General features: G+C 39.0%; 1 protein-coding gene across 5 annotated transcripts in view; it reads right to left on the bottom strand.

Moving 5' to 3' along the window:
* Nucleotides 1-15,336, bottom strand: part of zranb3 (zinc finger, RAN-binding domain containing 3) — a 98,841-nt gene that overhangs the window by 43,878 nt on the left and 39,627 nt on the right. For all 5 annotated transcript variants that reach the window (XM_008428572.2, XM_008428564.2, XM_008428541.2 and 2 more), the window contains exons 13-15: nt 12,587-12,992; nt 6,908-7,117; nt 319-470 (exon numbers count right to left, since the gene is read on the bottom strand). In XM_008428572.2, the coding sequence (XP_008426794.1) occupies nt 319-470; nt 6,908-7,117; nt 12,587-12,992 (768 nt within the window). The remainder of the gene's footprint in view (nt 1-318; nt 471-6,907; nt 7,118-12,586; nt 12,993-15,336) is intronic.

Below are 15,336 nucleotides of genomic sequence, written 5' to 3'. Positions count from 1 at the left end.
ATATATAATATAAATAAAACGGGATATAAATAAAACGGGATAGGATTTCTCTTTCAAACTTGGACTTCCTCAGTGTTGCCTGAAGCTGTGCTTTCACCTCTGACCTGCCGGCTAATTGGAAGGTGGGGAAAAAACTGCAGGTGCTTTGCTGCTATTAGCAGCTCGTAAAGCTGTGATGATTTTAATGAAACTTTCCTCAAACGATGAAAAAAATAGAATTTAATAATCTCCAGACTCATTTGCTTAAACTTGAAAAGAATAAGCATGATTCTCCCTCCACCGTTTTTTCACACTAGAGATGAGAATAAGCAGCTGTACCTTGGAGTAGAGATAAATCCGGTCGGTATACCGGCTGGTGCAGAACTTCAGACCCGGGTAGACGAGCTGGTCGGCGGCGTCACCTTCATCATTGCAATCATCGCCACCATTAGCATCGGCAGCAGAAGATGAGCACGACACCGCTCCGCAGTCTGCAGGGAGACAAGAGGAGCTGACTAATATCTTACTGAGCATATATTATTGGTTCATTATTGGCTTTTCTGGCTTTATTGGTACCCTGTTTGCTCCTTTGGTAATGCTCTGAACAGCAGAGGCATTAAACCGCAGCAGCTTTTAGCATTTATTACATGCAAGACAATATTGGGAAAATATAACGCCTGGATTCAGGAAGTTTGGAGGAATGACTATGTATTTATGCTTATTGCTCGCAAACGTTTATGAGAGAATCTGGAACAAAATGTTGAGGTTATTCCCCCTGATACTTCTGCCTGAACCAAAATCAAATTCTTGATATTAGCAATGGATGGAGCCATGAACAACATGTGAAGGGCTGAAGTCCTTCTCCAAAACTAGTCAAAAATCATCTAATAAATTATCTTTAAAGCAGAATCATTTAAATACCAATGTAAATGAAAAACTGAATGAAATACTTTTGTTTGTTGCAGATTAAATAACATATTTCATATATAACTGATTAAACAACTAAATGTTTGGTTAAAGGTTTTAAAGCCCTTCAATATTCACATTTTAATTAAAACTAAATTAGACTAAAATGATTTAATGCTACAATGATACTTCAGAATCAAATGTGAAAGGAGATTTGGTACCAATCAACTCTCAAGAACCAATTTAGTTATATTTCCCAAAATAACCATGTTATAAATTAGTTTACAGTGAATTTTCTTAAGATTCTTTTCCAATGTGGGTTAGATTATCTCCTGAGATTAATTAATTTGGCCAAGCAGTTCAAGTGTTAATACAAAGATGATAAATCAACGTTTTGCCTATAAAAAAATATATAAATTGAAAATGTGAAGATTTAACAATAAGGAAAATAAGTATTTTTATATTAAAATGACAGCACTGAATATTTTTTTTCCACATTTTACCCTAAGCCCTCTTCTGATTAGTTGATCAGACCCTGTGATGACTCCTGCTCCAATCAATTAGAACTCTTACGTTTTATAGGACAAGAATTCATCTTTCAAAGTAGTTTAAAGATTACAAGACTGGTAGATTATCATTATGCTTTTAAAGGCATCATATTTTTACTGGCCAAATTAGTTTAAAAAAGCAAATAGAAATTCTTTAACGCACACTTTGTAAACTGCACATCATTTGTAAAACAAAAAAAAAAACAAAGAAATGCAGATTTTAGTGAAATGTTTGGCAATTTAACCAGACCCAGTTTAAAGCTGTTCAACGAGAATGTGAAGAACAAAAAGCAGAGAAATTAAAAACCCAAAAAATATGAGTACAGAGACAAAATAAAAGCCTGATATGGAAATCAAAATCTAAAAACTGCAATATTCGACAAATAAAAAGATTTTATTAAATTTATCACTAGCTACGATGAGTGATATTTTTAAAATTTTATTGATAGCCTGCTGCCTAACACCTAATCACATCATAAATCCAGACTTGACTTCTTTCATCGAACTCACTAAAGCAAAAACAACCAGCGTAACGCCAGCATCTTCCGACGGGGAAGCTCCAATTTATTTTTCACAACTTCAACAAACGTCTGGAAACACGGCAAGAGAGCGAAGAAGAGAGTGATAAAATGACAGGCCTGGCTGGAGAGAAACAGAGAAAGAGAAGAGAGTGAGCAGGTCATTAATGTCAGCTGTGTAGCTCGCTCATGCTGCCAGCATCTAGCAAGAAAAGGTCAGGCGGTGGAAATGAGACTGCCACTGTTCGACCACGCTTCATTTAGACAATGACCTATAACACTCTGATAATACTTGCCTTAAATCACTCTGCGTGGCTAGTGCTCGGCTGTGTCGGTGTGTGTGTTCCCCAAGAATGTGTGTGTGGTAATGGGGATAAAATACTGACACAGCTTGATGTGTGACAAGCGACATCCACTGGAAAAAGAAGCTGGCATCTACAGAGCGGATCACTTATGGTTATTAGACACAACTCTGATACCAGACAGGAAATGTGAGGAGAAACTTAAGAGATGAAGGCGCTAAATGAAACAAAGGCTCCTATGCTTTTTGTTGCCCACAAAGGATTTAAAGTTAATTAAATACTTTTATTGCTGCATGTTTGCTGCCATAATAAAAACACAGGAAATATTCCCAGACCCTGCAAACATATATTCTTACTCAGCTTCTTAATGCGAGTGATAAGTCCCTCCAGTTAAATAAACGTTCAAATGAACTCATAAAACTGACCATATATAATTTAGACTGGCAGTAAACCGTCTTCAAAGCTTTCTAGATTTCTATGGTGGAATATGATGAGGCTTTGACCTCTAAAATAAATCCTGCAACTATCAGGGACGGCAGTGGAGAGTTCATGATTTGGGCTCACTATGGCTCAAACATAAACTGCTGCAGAGCGATATATAAAACTATTAGAAACCGTTTTGGGTTTATTTCAAATATAATGGAGACAAAAACTTTAAAAAAGGGTAAAAGAGAAAAAAGGGAGAGATGTTTAAAGGGCTAGAGGGAGAAAAGAGCAGAGGAGAGAAAAAAGGATAGCAAGTATACAAAAACACCCAAAAAGTTTGTTTCTAAACCTGCAGAAAGAGGGAAAACCAAGAAACTGAAAACTGAAAAGCACACATTACTAATTAATACAAAATGTAAGACTGCTTTCTTATTTACTTGTTCATTTTATTATCATTGGAGCCTTGCAATGAAATTTCGCTCAAATGTCAATAAAGTCTATGACTAAATATTTGGTGGCAACCACACTCCAGGACAGAGTGCATCTGCAAAGAGCTGTATGTAATAATGTAACAACATATTGTTTCAGTAGCAGCTTTTCTTTATAAGAAAATCTTTGAAAAGTTGAGAATCCCAGTCATCAAGCACGAATGTGGAGGGTTCATAGTTTGATGCCACAGGACTGAAGCAACTAAAGTCTTTCTAAGACATGGAGTTTGTCCCAAAATGGCTTATAGACGATGCAAAACTACAACCGAGGTGATAATTACCTCAGGCGTAGATGACAAGCTCTAGTGAGTTAGAACATTTACTGAATAACTTTATATATAATTTTATCTGAAAATGTAGAATTTTTTCAGATCAATCACTCTGACATTTGACGGCCTGTTTGAAGAGACATTAGCAAGTTTCAATAAAACAGAACAAACTCATACATTTGAGTCATATATGTTGGTTTTCAGAGTACATATATTTGATGTGCTTTTTTGTGCATCTACACTCACAAGTCCTCTCCATACCTTCCCCTGCCTTAAGCAAAAAAGAAAGAAAAAGTGCTTCAATTTTATGTTTGCAGTCGTCCTTACTGCACTTTCCCTCCATCTGGCACAAACTGTTCTGATCTCAGCCTGAATTCAGCTGCAGTGGGTCTGAAAATACCAAGATAACAAGACGAAGGCATTTTTTTCTTCTTTTTTTTGCAGAGCAACAAACCTGGAACCAAAACGTTTTTAGGACACCAGCAGTCTCTCATCCATCCTTCTGGGCTGCTACATCTGTAATGAAACCCAGCAGCTCTGCAATGTGCCCCCCAGTATATTTGCTGTAAGCAGTATTTTTGTTTTTTTTGCCCCCCTCCTTTTTTGCAGTGGCGGAATGCACCAGCTGCATTAAGTGGGCCATTTATTCGAAGGGGGCAATTCATCTTACAAAGCCGTCTTATTAGACTGTCACTTACACAGTATGAACGGTGCCTTCAAAACACCCCGAGGGATTTATCTGTTATTTTACTGCGAGAGAAAGAAAACAACGCCTAATTGGACTGAGTCATCTCATCTTCTTGCAGCAGTGGAACAAAAAGGGGAAAAAAGGAAAAGAAAAATCTAACCGCGCTCCTCGAGAATGAGTGACGTTTGAGCTGACGAACAAACGGGTATCCGTGTTTTAAATGTTCCCACAGCATGCAGATAGAGCGACAGACAGACAGAGACAGAAAGAGAGAGAGAGAGACAGCCGGAGAGGTGGTGGAGGAGGAGGAGTGATTGCCTGTCTGTGCTGTGCGGAAAGTAATCTCAGAGCAATCAAGAGGCGGGGGCGGCCGACAGCTCCTCGCTTCTGAAAACCACAGGCAGGTAGAGAAAAATCATTAGGCACCGCTCCTGACCCCATAGGTCACTTTTATTGGACAACCACTGTGTTTTGTATTAGACCCCCGCTGGTGGAGACAGACCGCCAAAGTCATGTAACTAATAAACCGACGACAGGACGAACATGTAGATGCCTCGTCTTCGTCTTCATATTAAACACCGTCGTGCGTTCTGGGTGTTTTCAGAGGAATTCAGAAGGGAATGCGATGAGCTGTCTGTGTCCTCTTGTAATCCCTGACTCACTCGGCGACGCTGAGATCAGAGCTCTGTGGATACCATCTGTTGCGCCAGTCCTCGCTTCTTTCTCCGAAGATGCTACTTAACGACTCCAGGCTGAAACTTTTCACAGACAGATATTAGTCGTCACCGAGAGAACGGGGGGAAAAAAGTGCGCGTCTAAAGGGCACGTGGGGGTGCGGGGTTCGGATCTCCTGCAGCGCCTCTTTAGTGCTGCCATTTCTGATCGACAGTGAAGCTTTTATCTCTCCCCTAGAGTCAAGTCTGAATAGAGGCGATTTTCTTTCTTTTCTATTTTTTTTTTCAAAAGAAAGCGGCTTTCACTCACCTTTAGGTTTTTTTTTCCCTTTTTTTTCTGCCTGAGTGTAGTGCTGAAGCCTCTGCGGGGGGAAAGCAGTGGTGGAATTCAATCGTTGAGCGTCGGGGGGGCACAGGTAGCCACAGAGACGGGAAATTAACCACTCGACAGTCTGAGCGCTAATAGATGCCAAACTGCGCACGATTCAAGAACGGAAATCTGTCAAGGTGTTGCACACTGATCTCACAATGTTAGAGGGTAATTGGGGTTGATAGCTTGCATGTTAAAACCAAAATCACTTGTGCTTCAGAGGCTTTTATGCTAAGTCTTTAGCAAAAAAAGAAGAAAGAAAAGGAGTTCAATCACAGTTCCTTGTGAAAATACTCACAGACCTTAACTTTTTTAACCTTCTACAACCATAAACCTCAATGTTTATGGTTTACGTGATTCGTCATTTCTTTTAACAGATAAAAATCTCAAAAGTGACTCAACCATCAAACACTGCAGTTGCAGCTGTGAGTCCTTTTCTCTCTCAGCTTTACACAACTACAGACGTTTGTCTAAGTAGCATCTAGGAACAGCAGTTCAAATGTGCAAGATTTCTGCAAGTTTCACCAACTCAAATTTAACAGCTTAATGAAATTCAAGACCTGCATCTCATCAGAAACATGCAAAAGAAAACTGTATACTAAGCTTTTATGCGCAGAATGAATGTAACATCGTACGGGTTGGCAATAGAAGTGAGCAGGTCTTGTTTTGTCAAGTCAACAAAATAAGACAAAACTAACTTAAAAGTAACTTTTAACAAGAAGTAGAGACTTGATTTAAGCAAAAAAGCTAGCAAGGGTACATGAGCAGCTACTTAGCATTAGCTTCAACCACCTTGAGTCACATAGAGATGATTTTCAGAGGCTCAAACAAAAAAATCATTCACCTTATCCTTTCTTAGGTAACTTCCTTTCACCTTTACTCTGCCTCTCCAGCTTTTCCTCACTCCTGAGAGCAGCACAGTGGTCTCAGGAGTCTGAAAAGCGCAGGCAGCTTTTCAGACTTACACCGTCTTTCAAATTAAACAAAATTTTTAACGTTTCATGATATTTAAATTAATTTCAAACTCTGAAATTAGAGTTAAAGTCTCACTTTATAATAAACTGTTCCAACTAAGACATCCCAAAACAGTCTGCATGTTTTCAAAGTCAACACCCAGGTCACAGGCTTTTCTTAGACTCTGCTTGTCTGGCAGTTTCTTTTTTAAAAGGTCTTCATATTGCAGACGCTGTAATTAGGGTCTTTGTAATTAGTGCAATTTATTGCTTTGTGTATCCCACTGAGACATAAGCAGTCAAACTCAGAGGTCTTAATTTGCAATATTACACGCTGTGTAATTGGGAATTTGTTTCCTTTACGTCCCTCTGAGACGCGCAGACGGGCACATGTAGAAACCTGAGTGGACTGGGAAGCCAGGCTGTGTTTCAGGGATGAGCAGGTGCAACACAGGAGCTTGAGTGGCTTTTATGTAATTAGCCCTCACTCCACTTTATAAAAAAAAAAAAGGCAGCTAATCACCAGCTCCTCGACCTGCCGGACAGGGACCGGACATGAAACCTGTTGTGTGCTGTAATTTGGCGGCGGCCTCAGAAATGGGTTCCATCTTCAACCCGATGCGACAAGGAAATAAGAATAATAATGCCAAGCCCCATATGGGATGTGATAAAGTTCCTTATCGGTTGGCGTGATGATATTAAACAGCAGTATATGTGCAGGTGACAGTGTGGCACCAGCCAATTTCCCTAGATATGAGAAGGCAAGAGATTGCAGGTGGGATTTACCCTGTGTGTGGTCAGAGGAGAGGTGGCCGCCGCTGCCAGCCATGTTGTGGCCTCCCTCCCTCGCTGATTGTTTGCCTTTGGGCCAACGCTTATCCTCTTCTTCTGCTTCTTCCAGCGTCTGTTTGACTTTCAGAGGCTCTGGTTCGCTTCCGGAGCTGGAAAGGACGACGTACTCTTGGCCAGCGGAGGCTTGAGAAGGCCCTGGTGACTCTGGGCCGGCAGGGAAAGAAAGCAAAGATGGAAATTACTCCGAGTTTAATTGCTTTTACAAAAGACACACGAGTAGAGTTGGCTGATTAGCCCCATAAAACCGGCAAGAACGAACACCTGCCACCCTCCTTTCACCGACTCTTGCTTCAAACCGCCAATACCATTTGCTGAGTGAGCGGATTATGCTCTTGTCCCATTGTTTTACTAATTGCTCAACAGTGTCATGTGCAATCAAACTGAAACAAGGATAATTGTGGGCGATTGCTGCATCTGTAGGTGGCTGCTGTTGAGGGCAGACAGCTGATAGTGGCTCAACGCCAGCGGTAGATCAGACTGTAAGTAGCAGCTTACTGCACCATACAGACACACACACACTGATAACTCTTCCTCAACGTTTCCTCCTGCCACTCAGCATTTATACATTATGTGCAACTATTAGCTTTGTGTTCTCTCTTTATAGCTCTTTGTTTTGGAAAGTGCACCCTGCCTCAGCGCTGCTGTGTTTAGCTGCATCCCAGTCATTAACAGATCTACTGCTGCCATTAAGTTTGACTTTGATTTTCTATGAAATGGAAAGTAACCCTCAATCGGTCGCTCAGTGTTTAGCTGGGTCTCCTTCCTGGATGGAGACACTGACAAGAAGTTATTACAACTAAAAACCAGAGATCAGGCCTGAAATCTGGGTGTAGAGATGAACTCTGACCTGAACCGTCAGAACCACATAAAGACAGTTACAAAGTCGGGCTTCTATCACCTGAAGAACATTTCCAGGATTAGAGGACTGATGTCTCAGCATTAGAGAAACTCATCAATGCGTTTATCTTTAGTCGCATCGATTACTGCAACAGATCTGCCTAAAAAACCAATCAGATCCAGAACGCTGCTGCTGGCGTTCTGACTAAAACCAGGAAGTTAGAGCAGATCACACCAGTTCTAAAGTTCTTCCACTGAGGTAAGAGACATTAAAATACTGTTGCTTGTTTATACATCACTGAACGGTTTAAAGATCTTCTGCTGTTGTCATAGCAACCTTCCAGACCCCTCAGGTCTTCTGGTTCTGCTCTGCATCCCCAGAACCAGAACCAAACAACGGGATTCAGCTTCTATGCACCACAAATCTGGAAAAAACTTCCAGAAAACTGCAAAACAGCTGAAACACTGAGTTCCTTTAAATCTAGACTAATCAATTAAGAATTTAAATGTAATCTTTTGATTGTTTATTCCATGTTCTATGACTTTGTGTTTTTTGTGTTTTTATGATGTAAAGCACCTTGAAATGCCTTGCTGCTGAAATGTGCTGTACAAATAAAATTTGATTGATTTGATTGATTGATGTAGTCTCAATTTTCTCCCCAATAAAAGGTCTCCTGGTTTGGAGTTACAGTGTTTAGCTGCATCACTCACCAGAGCAGTCAATAACAGACCGAATGCTGCCACTACCTTCATGTTTATCTTTGTTTTTGTCACATAGAAAGTACACCTAGTTCTGTATTTTATTCTAAAATTGAAATAACTGGGAATCAATTGACCTGTTTGTCTTGTAACATATTAAGACATAGAGATATTTAAAACCAATTAAACTTAAATTATGCTCCAACACACTTCATGCTAAAGTTTAAAAAAACTGAGCAGCTGCTTTAAGAAAAAAGCACAAATATTTATGGCCAACTGCAAATGTCACAGTCTGAGCAGAACTTCTTAAAAAAAAAAAAGAGAGAAACTAGGCTGCACAATTTCTGTTCCCCGTCTGGTTATATTTAAATCACATCCTTTCACAATATTTGTCAAACTCGAGGTGCGAAATCTAACAAGACAGTAAGTTGTGAGACCGGAGGACGCGGAGGGCTAATTAGTGATCTTGCCTCTCAGAGGCTTGTTTCTTCAAAAGGCCAGTTCTCGACGGCTTCCTCAAAATGTCACCGCGAGTCTCCGGGCCGCCGGCCCCCTCCACTAACAAGCCGACAGAGGCCGCGGAGAGACGGCTCAATTTGTGTTAAGTTGTCCCCCGACGAGGAAGACGTTAGCGGCAAAGTCCTGCGGGGGCCGGACTTCGCCCTGTGTTTTCCCGCCCAGTAGGACGCCTCGTTACGCTCAGAGTGGGCTGATAAGGTTGCAGAATTGACTCGAATCCACTCCACTCAGACCAAATCAAAGCAACCCACGTGTGATGCAAACAGGAAGTGCTTCAAATCATCAAAAAAAAAAAAAAGAAACTAGCTGGTCCTGGAAATAAGTTCAGGAAATGGTTCAACCCGACTCTGTCACACGAAGAAGGTGAAGTAACAATCTGTGACAGTTTGATTAAAAAACAGATTCCTGACCAAGCAGCCCTACAGGGGATTCAATCTGAACACCATTATTATGATGTTATTGTTCAACACCTGTTATAAGGCAGGTCCCTCTTTCCTGCAGCACAGGAGATCAATTTTAGAGGGAAATATGAGATTACGTGGAAAAAAAAGATGCTTGAGATACATAAAGTAATGGGTTGTATGCATTTCATGCAGCTAATTTTAAAGAATAAACACACAGAACGCATTTCTACCTAATTATGTACGAGATTCAAAAATGAATTTAAGGGGAAAAAAGCAAAAACTTATTTTAGCGTCTCAAAAAGTCTGAATATGAGGTGATATTAGCAGCTACGGCAACTTGACATTTGCCCATAAGTTAGCTCATAAGTCTTTTCTTATTAAATGTCATTAAACATCCAGGCAGAGTTATATGGTAAGTCTTGAATTACACTTTATTTCTCTCTATTTTTGCTTTAATGCAGCTAAAAGCTCCTGTAGGCTTTCAAATCAGCCATTACCAGTACTTTTTTCAGGTATTTTGAACATTTACGTTGGTCTTTAGCAGCTTTTTCCTTCATTATTACATCCAGGACCAGTAGATGAAATGTTATTCTTAGGTCCAAAAGTCACCTTGACCTCTCTACTGAATTACTTTTGTTAATTTTACCTCAGCTTAAGGGTTGAAATCTTGTGCACCACATTTTTAGTTTTTAAGTCAAACACTTTTTTGTTCACTCAAACTTTTCCTCTTTGTTTTACACACAAGCTACAGAACAGATCTGAAAAGGAGAAAGTTTAGCTTCTTGGAAGCATTGTGTAAAGACTTAGAAGTGGTTTAAAACAAAGAACTGTATTAAAACATATTGAAGTTACGCTTCCAAACTATTTTCCCTGTAATCCCTTTCCTAAAATAAGAGCGGCGGGATTTAGTTGGAAAATTCGGCATATGCCACTGAAGCAAGACACGTTTTGGTCTTGGCATTTCTGAACAATGAAGCACATTTTGAAAAGGACCAGCTGGTCATTTACAGTTAAAGTTATTAATTAAACTAAAATAATGAGTAAAAAAACCCATAAGGATGATGCATTTTTGGAAAGGAGTGAAGTAAAGTAGGAGATGTGGAAACTATTAGCTGCAGTGATGTGAAAAACTATTAAATATTTCCTTTATTTTTAACATCTTAGCTCTCTCTCCCTTGCTGAATCATGAACTTTGACCCTAACTGAGGGAAATTGAGTCCCGGATTGCTTAAAGTGCTGTTTTGGGTTCTTGATGTGCAACCAGGATTCCTTAAATTTAAACTTAACGACATTTTCGCATCATATGACAGTATTCTGTGATTCACACTCTCCCTGCTCCCTGCGTAGTCACAGCGTAAAAAAAAAACAACATGTTGCTCTTGAAGGAATAACATTTCTCATGTCACATCACAGGCTTCCACCTGATTATTTTCTTGCGTCCTCGAGTGCTGAGGATTTCAGTGGCAAGCTGAGAGATATCTCCATAAATACAGTTGTTATTTTCCCGCACAGTCTGTCATTTACAAATTTAGCAGGTTGTTAAATTTCCTGTCTAGCAAGCTGACACAGCCCGCCGCTGTGAATGCAGAGTGGCGCTTGTGACAAAGAGGAGTGTGAATGCTGAATAGTTATCAAGCATCTGCTGCAGCGGAGCTTGGAACGGGGCGGGGTGGAAGGAGGGCGTTCTGTGTGGTTTTTGTGTGGGGGGTGAGCCTTAGAAATAATAATAATACTAAAATAAAATGGAGGTAGTGCCTGTTTGTTCTCTCTTTTCTCGTGCGTCAGCTGCAAACAGACCTTCAGCACATTCAATAACTGCTGTAAACTTAACATAGATCCTGTCACGGCATCTAAGACACTCAAAAGTCACTAATGAACGTCAAAAGACAGGAAAACTTGAGCGTCATATATAACTATTAATATCATTGTCTAAGACAGCTTAATAATACTGGATATGTCTGCAGTTACAGTTGAAATCAGAAGTTTAAAGTGCCTAAAAGACACTTTTTATTTATTTATCTATAGACTTTGTTATCCTTAAGTCATTTTCTAGCTACATAGAAAGAAAAACAATTTCTTCATTTCATTTCAAGTTTACAAACTTCTCTTCCCGTTTTCCTTCAATGGTAATTATGGCCAAACATATTTCTCAGAATTAATCCAAACTGTCATTACTGACTATTACAAAAAAAACAGCAAAGAAGGAAGATATTTAATAATTTAAGATTTGCGAATTGTAATTTAAGGTCTAAATTGAAAATTCTGGACATATTTAAGATTACTAAATCAAGTTTTTTAAGATTGTGCATAGATCTTTTTGGTGCATTTTTGATGGAAAAGATGCACATTTTATTCAAAAAGTGTAACAAATAAAATTCTAATTTGTATTCATAAGTCATCTTAAAATCACACCAAATTAAAATCACACCATGATGATTTTTTTCAGTATAATTTGTTGTCTAATAGTTCACCAAGTCCAGTTAAAAATTGGATTTTTCTTTTTTTTTTTTGTCTGACTATTTTGAACCTCATTTCAGTTTTGATTTTATTTTTGTTTCCCAGCCAATCTGTGATGCACCTCAAGACATTTAAGGAGCGCAGACCTGCAGTCTGCCGGGTCATAACGACTTCCCTCCCTGCTCTTCTGCAAGACACAATCATAGGCTGTCAGAGATATTACCTAGAGCCAGCTCAACTTTTCCCCAACTTTATGTGAGGCGTTAGCAGCAGTAGCAGCCGCCTTCTCTCTCTTTCTCTTGGCTTGACAGGTGAGAATTATGCTGTGTCCTTGTCATCTGCAGGAAGAGAGAGAGACAGACAATCCTCTCGGAGTGGAGCTATTTCAGACGCTGGCAAGGCTGCCTCTATCTTTCGCTATATCGCGTCTCCATCTGGTGAAATCTGTAATGCTGCTCGAAAGTATTATGTCAACAGACTGCTTGGATTGATATTGACAGGGAGGAAAATAAAGAGCTGAATAGATTTTTTTTTTGCTTCAGGTGCTTTGGTTTGAGCAAGAGACGGGGGCAGTGTTGTCCTTTTTTAAAATCAAATCCAGTGGGATTGTTTGTGAATTAAAAAAAGAAGTCCACAACAGACAGACACAAACATCTTTAGATGATATGATTAGTGTTTACTAACTTCTCCGTCTTACCTGGTTTGAGCCCAGACGAGCGCGGGAACTCGCACATCTCGCAGAAAGGCAGCAGGCCGCTGTTGGAGTAGGTGCAGGCCCCACAGCTCCACGTCTCTGGAAGCTTCCGGCGGACAAACGAGGTGGGACTTCCTGGGCTGTTCCATCCCGGCGTCAACCTCCGCTTCCCGGCAAACCGAGACCCGGGATTCGACCTGGACTTGGGCGTTCGAAGCCTCTTCAGTTGCTGTGAAAAGTCCTGGTCGAGATTCACACAGGAGGGAGAACGGTCGGCGTGAACTTGTTCCACCAGCTCTGAGGACGGAGACGGAGACGGTTCCTTGTCATCTGGTTTCTTCCTCTTCTTCTCCTTGCTGGCACTTGGCGAGAAGAACGAGCGAATATCGTGCTGCTTCTCTTTCTCAAACTAAGAAAACGATGTAAGCTCAGGTTAGATTTGTCTCCAAAACAGAGGAGTTTGGAATATCAATTACAAAAAAAAAATCCAATTTCTTTAGGAAATTGTTTTTTTTTGTATGTAAACAAAATCTTAAATTGATATTCCCTCTGACTGTTTTCCACCCATTTTTATAGCCCCCTATAAACTGAGGTACAAATACTTCGTATCTGCAGGTTCCACCAATTCATATTTAAGACTTTTTAAGACCACAATGAAAGGAATTTAAGACCAATATCAAGTCAGAAATGTATAAACAAGAATCGCAAAAAAATAAATTGTATGGATTTGCAACAATTTAGTCATTGGCTAAGATAAACATCGACAAGCGGCAGGAGATAAATTTATATTTACCAACGATGGACATAAATAAGCTAGCTAGCTAGCTAGCAATCTAGCTGTATATGTAAAATAAACTCTTGCTAGATAGCTATCTTATAGTAATATACTCTTGCTTGCAAAGTAACACAAGTAATGCTAACTAGCTTTTTTACATCCATCATGTGCAAATTTATCTTCAACAATGTTCATCTTATCCAGCTAGATATACTTTTGCTAGCTATATAACTGGCACGAGTATATTAGCAGCTAGCTAGCTATCAAGTGTAATGCTAGCTAGGTTTTTTACATGTCTTGTCATGTTAGTGCAAATGTATCTGCAGCTGGCTCAACAATGTTTCGTCTTAGCCAGCTAGATATATTCTGGATAGCTAGGTAGCTTGCCAGCATATATTAGCAGCTAGTTAGCGGTAGCCGCAACCACCTTGAGTCACAGACTATAATGCTATGTCTGCTCGACTCAAAGGTTTGCGTAACAGTAAAGTCCCGCAGCATAAAATAAAGCTACCTGGAATATATCAGATTAAAACAGATTTAAGACCTGTGATTAAGGTATTTAAGGCTAACTTATTGTTTTTCAATGAATTTAAGAAATTTCAAGGCCTTATTTTTAAAAATAGGGCCTTTTTAAGGGTGTAAGAACATCCTGTATTAAGAGTTGATTATTCTAAACAAAACCCCAAATGAATTTCTTGCTTAAATAAAAATAAACTGGAACTAAACAAATTTGAGTTTAAGACATTTAAGTATTATCCCAGCCTTTAAAATTCAAAATAACCCTAATTAATCCTGTTTATTAATTTCTATTGTTCTTTAATCCATTCAAAATTATCCCACCAATTTTTTGGGGGGTAAAATAAAGTCAACATGCAGATATTTTTTCTGCTCATTTAAGCCTTTGACTACCACTGATCTGTGGCTTATCTGAAAATCGCCCTCTTCAACTCAGCAGGCTTGTGTTTGGCTTTGGTAGAAAATCTAAAAGGGTCGTGTCAGCAGTTGTTCAAAGATCAGGTGATTAGTTAAGTGCTTTGATACAATCAACTGGAGCCATTAAACCGCAGAATTAAAAAAGAAAACCACACAAAGAAACCGTATCTCCTCAGTTTCAACCAACTGAATGAGCATAATTAGTGTTGGTAAAAGAAAAGAAAAACTGAACGCCTGTTCACATTTTTTCATTTTCCAACCACAAATGTCAATGGATTTTATGTGATAGCCCAACACAAAGCAGGGAATAATTGTGAAATGAAAGAAATATAATAGCTAACACTGAATATCACAGTTAACAAACCAAATATGGGTGTTCAAAGTGCGGCACAAGGGCCACTTGGGACCCCTGGAGAGTTTTTAATCCTTATTTATACAAAACTTAACAAATTCTTTGAATGGAAAATGATAGGAACACCTCAAAGTTTTCATCTTTTAATTACCTTTTTTGAGTTAATTTAAAACCCATTTGTTTAGTCAAGTTTGATTCATAATAACTGGAGAGTTGATCAAAATATTTTATGCATATTAGATGATGATTATTCTTGATGATTTGGTGAAACCCCGTTCTTGTTACTGATAAGTGACTAAATGCTTTTCTTCTTCTCAGTCGAGTCCAAAAGAATTTGCTCACTGGATATCTTTCTTCTAATACGTTTTGAATCTAAGGTTTTTATTTATTTAAGCAGAATACTGCAGGGTTAGTTTATTGTTGAACAAGTAAAATAATTATTAATATTTTTTTTATCCACTGCTAAAGCATAAATTAATTTTTTTTAAGTATATGTAAAAAGTCTTGAAAAATGTATTTGCATTGCTATGCAGCACAAATCTGTAATAAACTTCCAGATAAAATCCAACAACTTATGAAACATTTATCAACAAACGACAACAAAATGAAATGTTTCAATTGTTTATGACTGTTTTTTGTGTTTTCATAAGGTAAAGCACTTTGAAATGTCTTGTCTCTGAAAGGTGCTATACA

Source organism: Poecilia reticulata, linkage group LG2, assembly GCF_000633615.1.
Source record: "Poecilia reticulata strain Guanapo linkage group LG2, Guppy_female_1.0+MT, whole genome shotgun sequence".
NCBI classification, from domain to species: Eukaryota; Metazoa; Chordata; class Actinopteri; order Cyprinodontiformes; family Poeciliidae; genus Poecilia; species Poecilia reticulata.
This window is presented reverse-complemented; position numbering and strand designations above follow the sequence as displayed.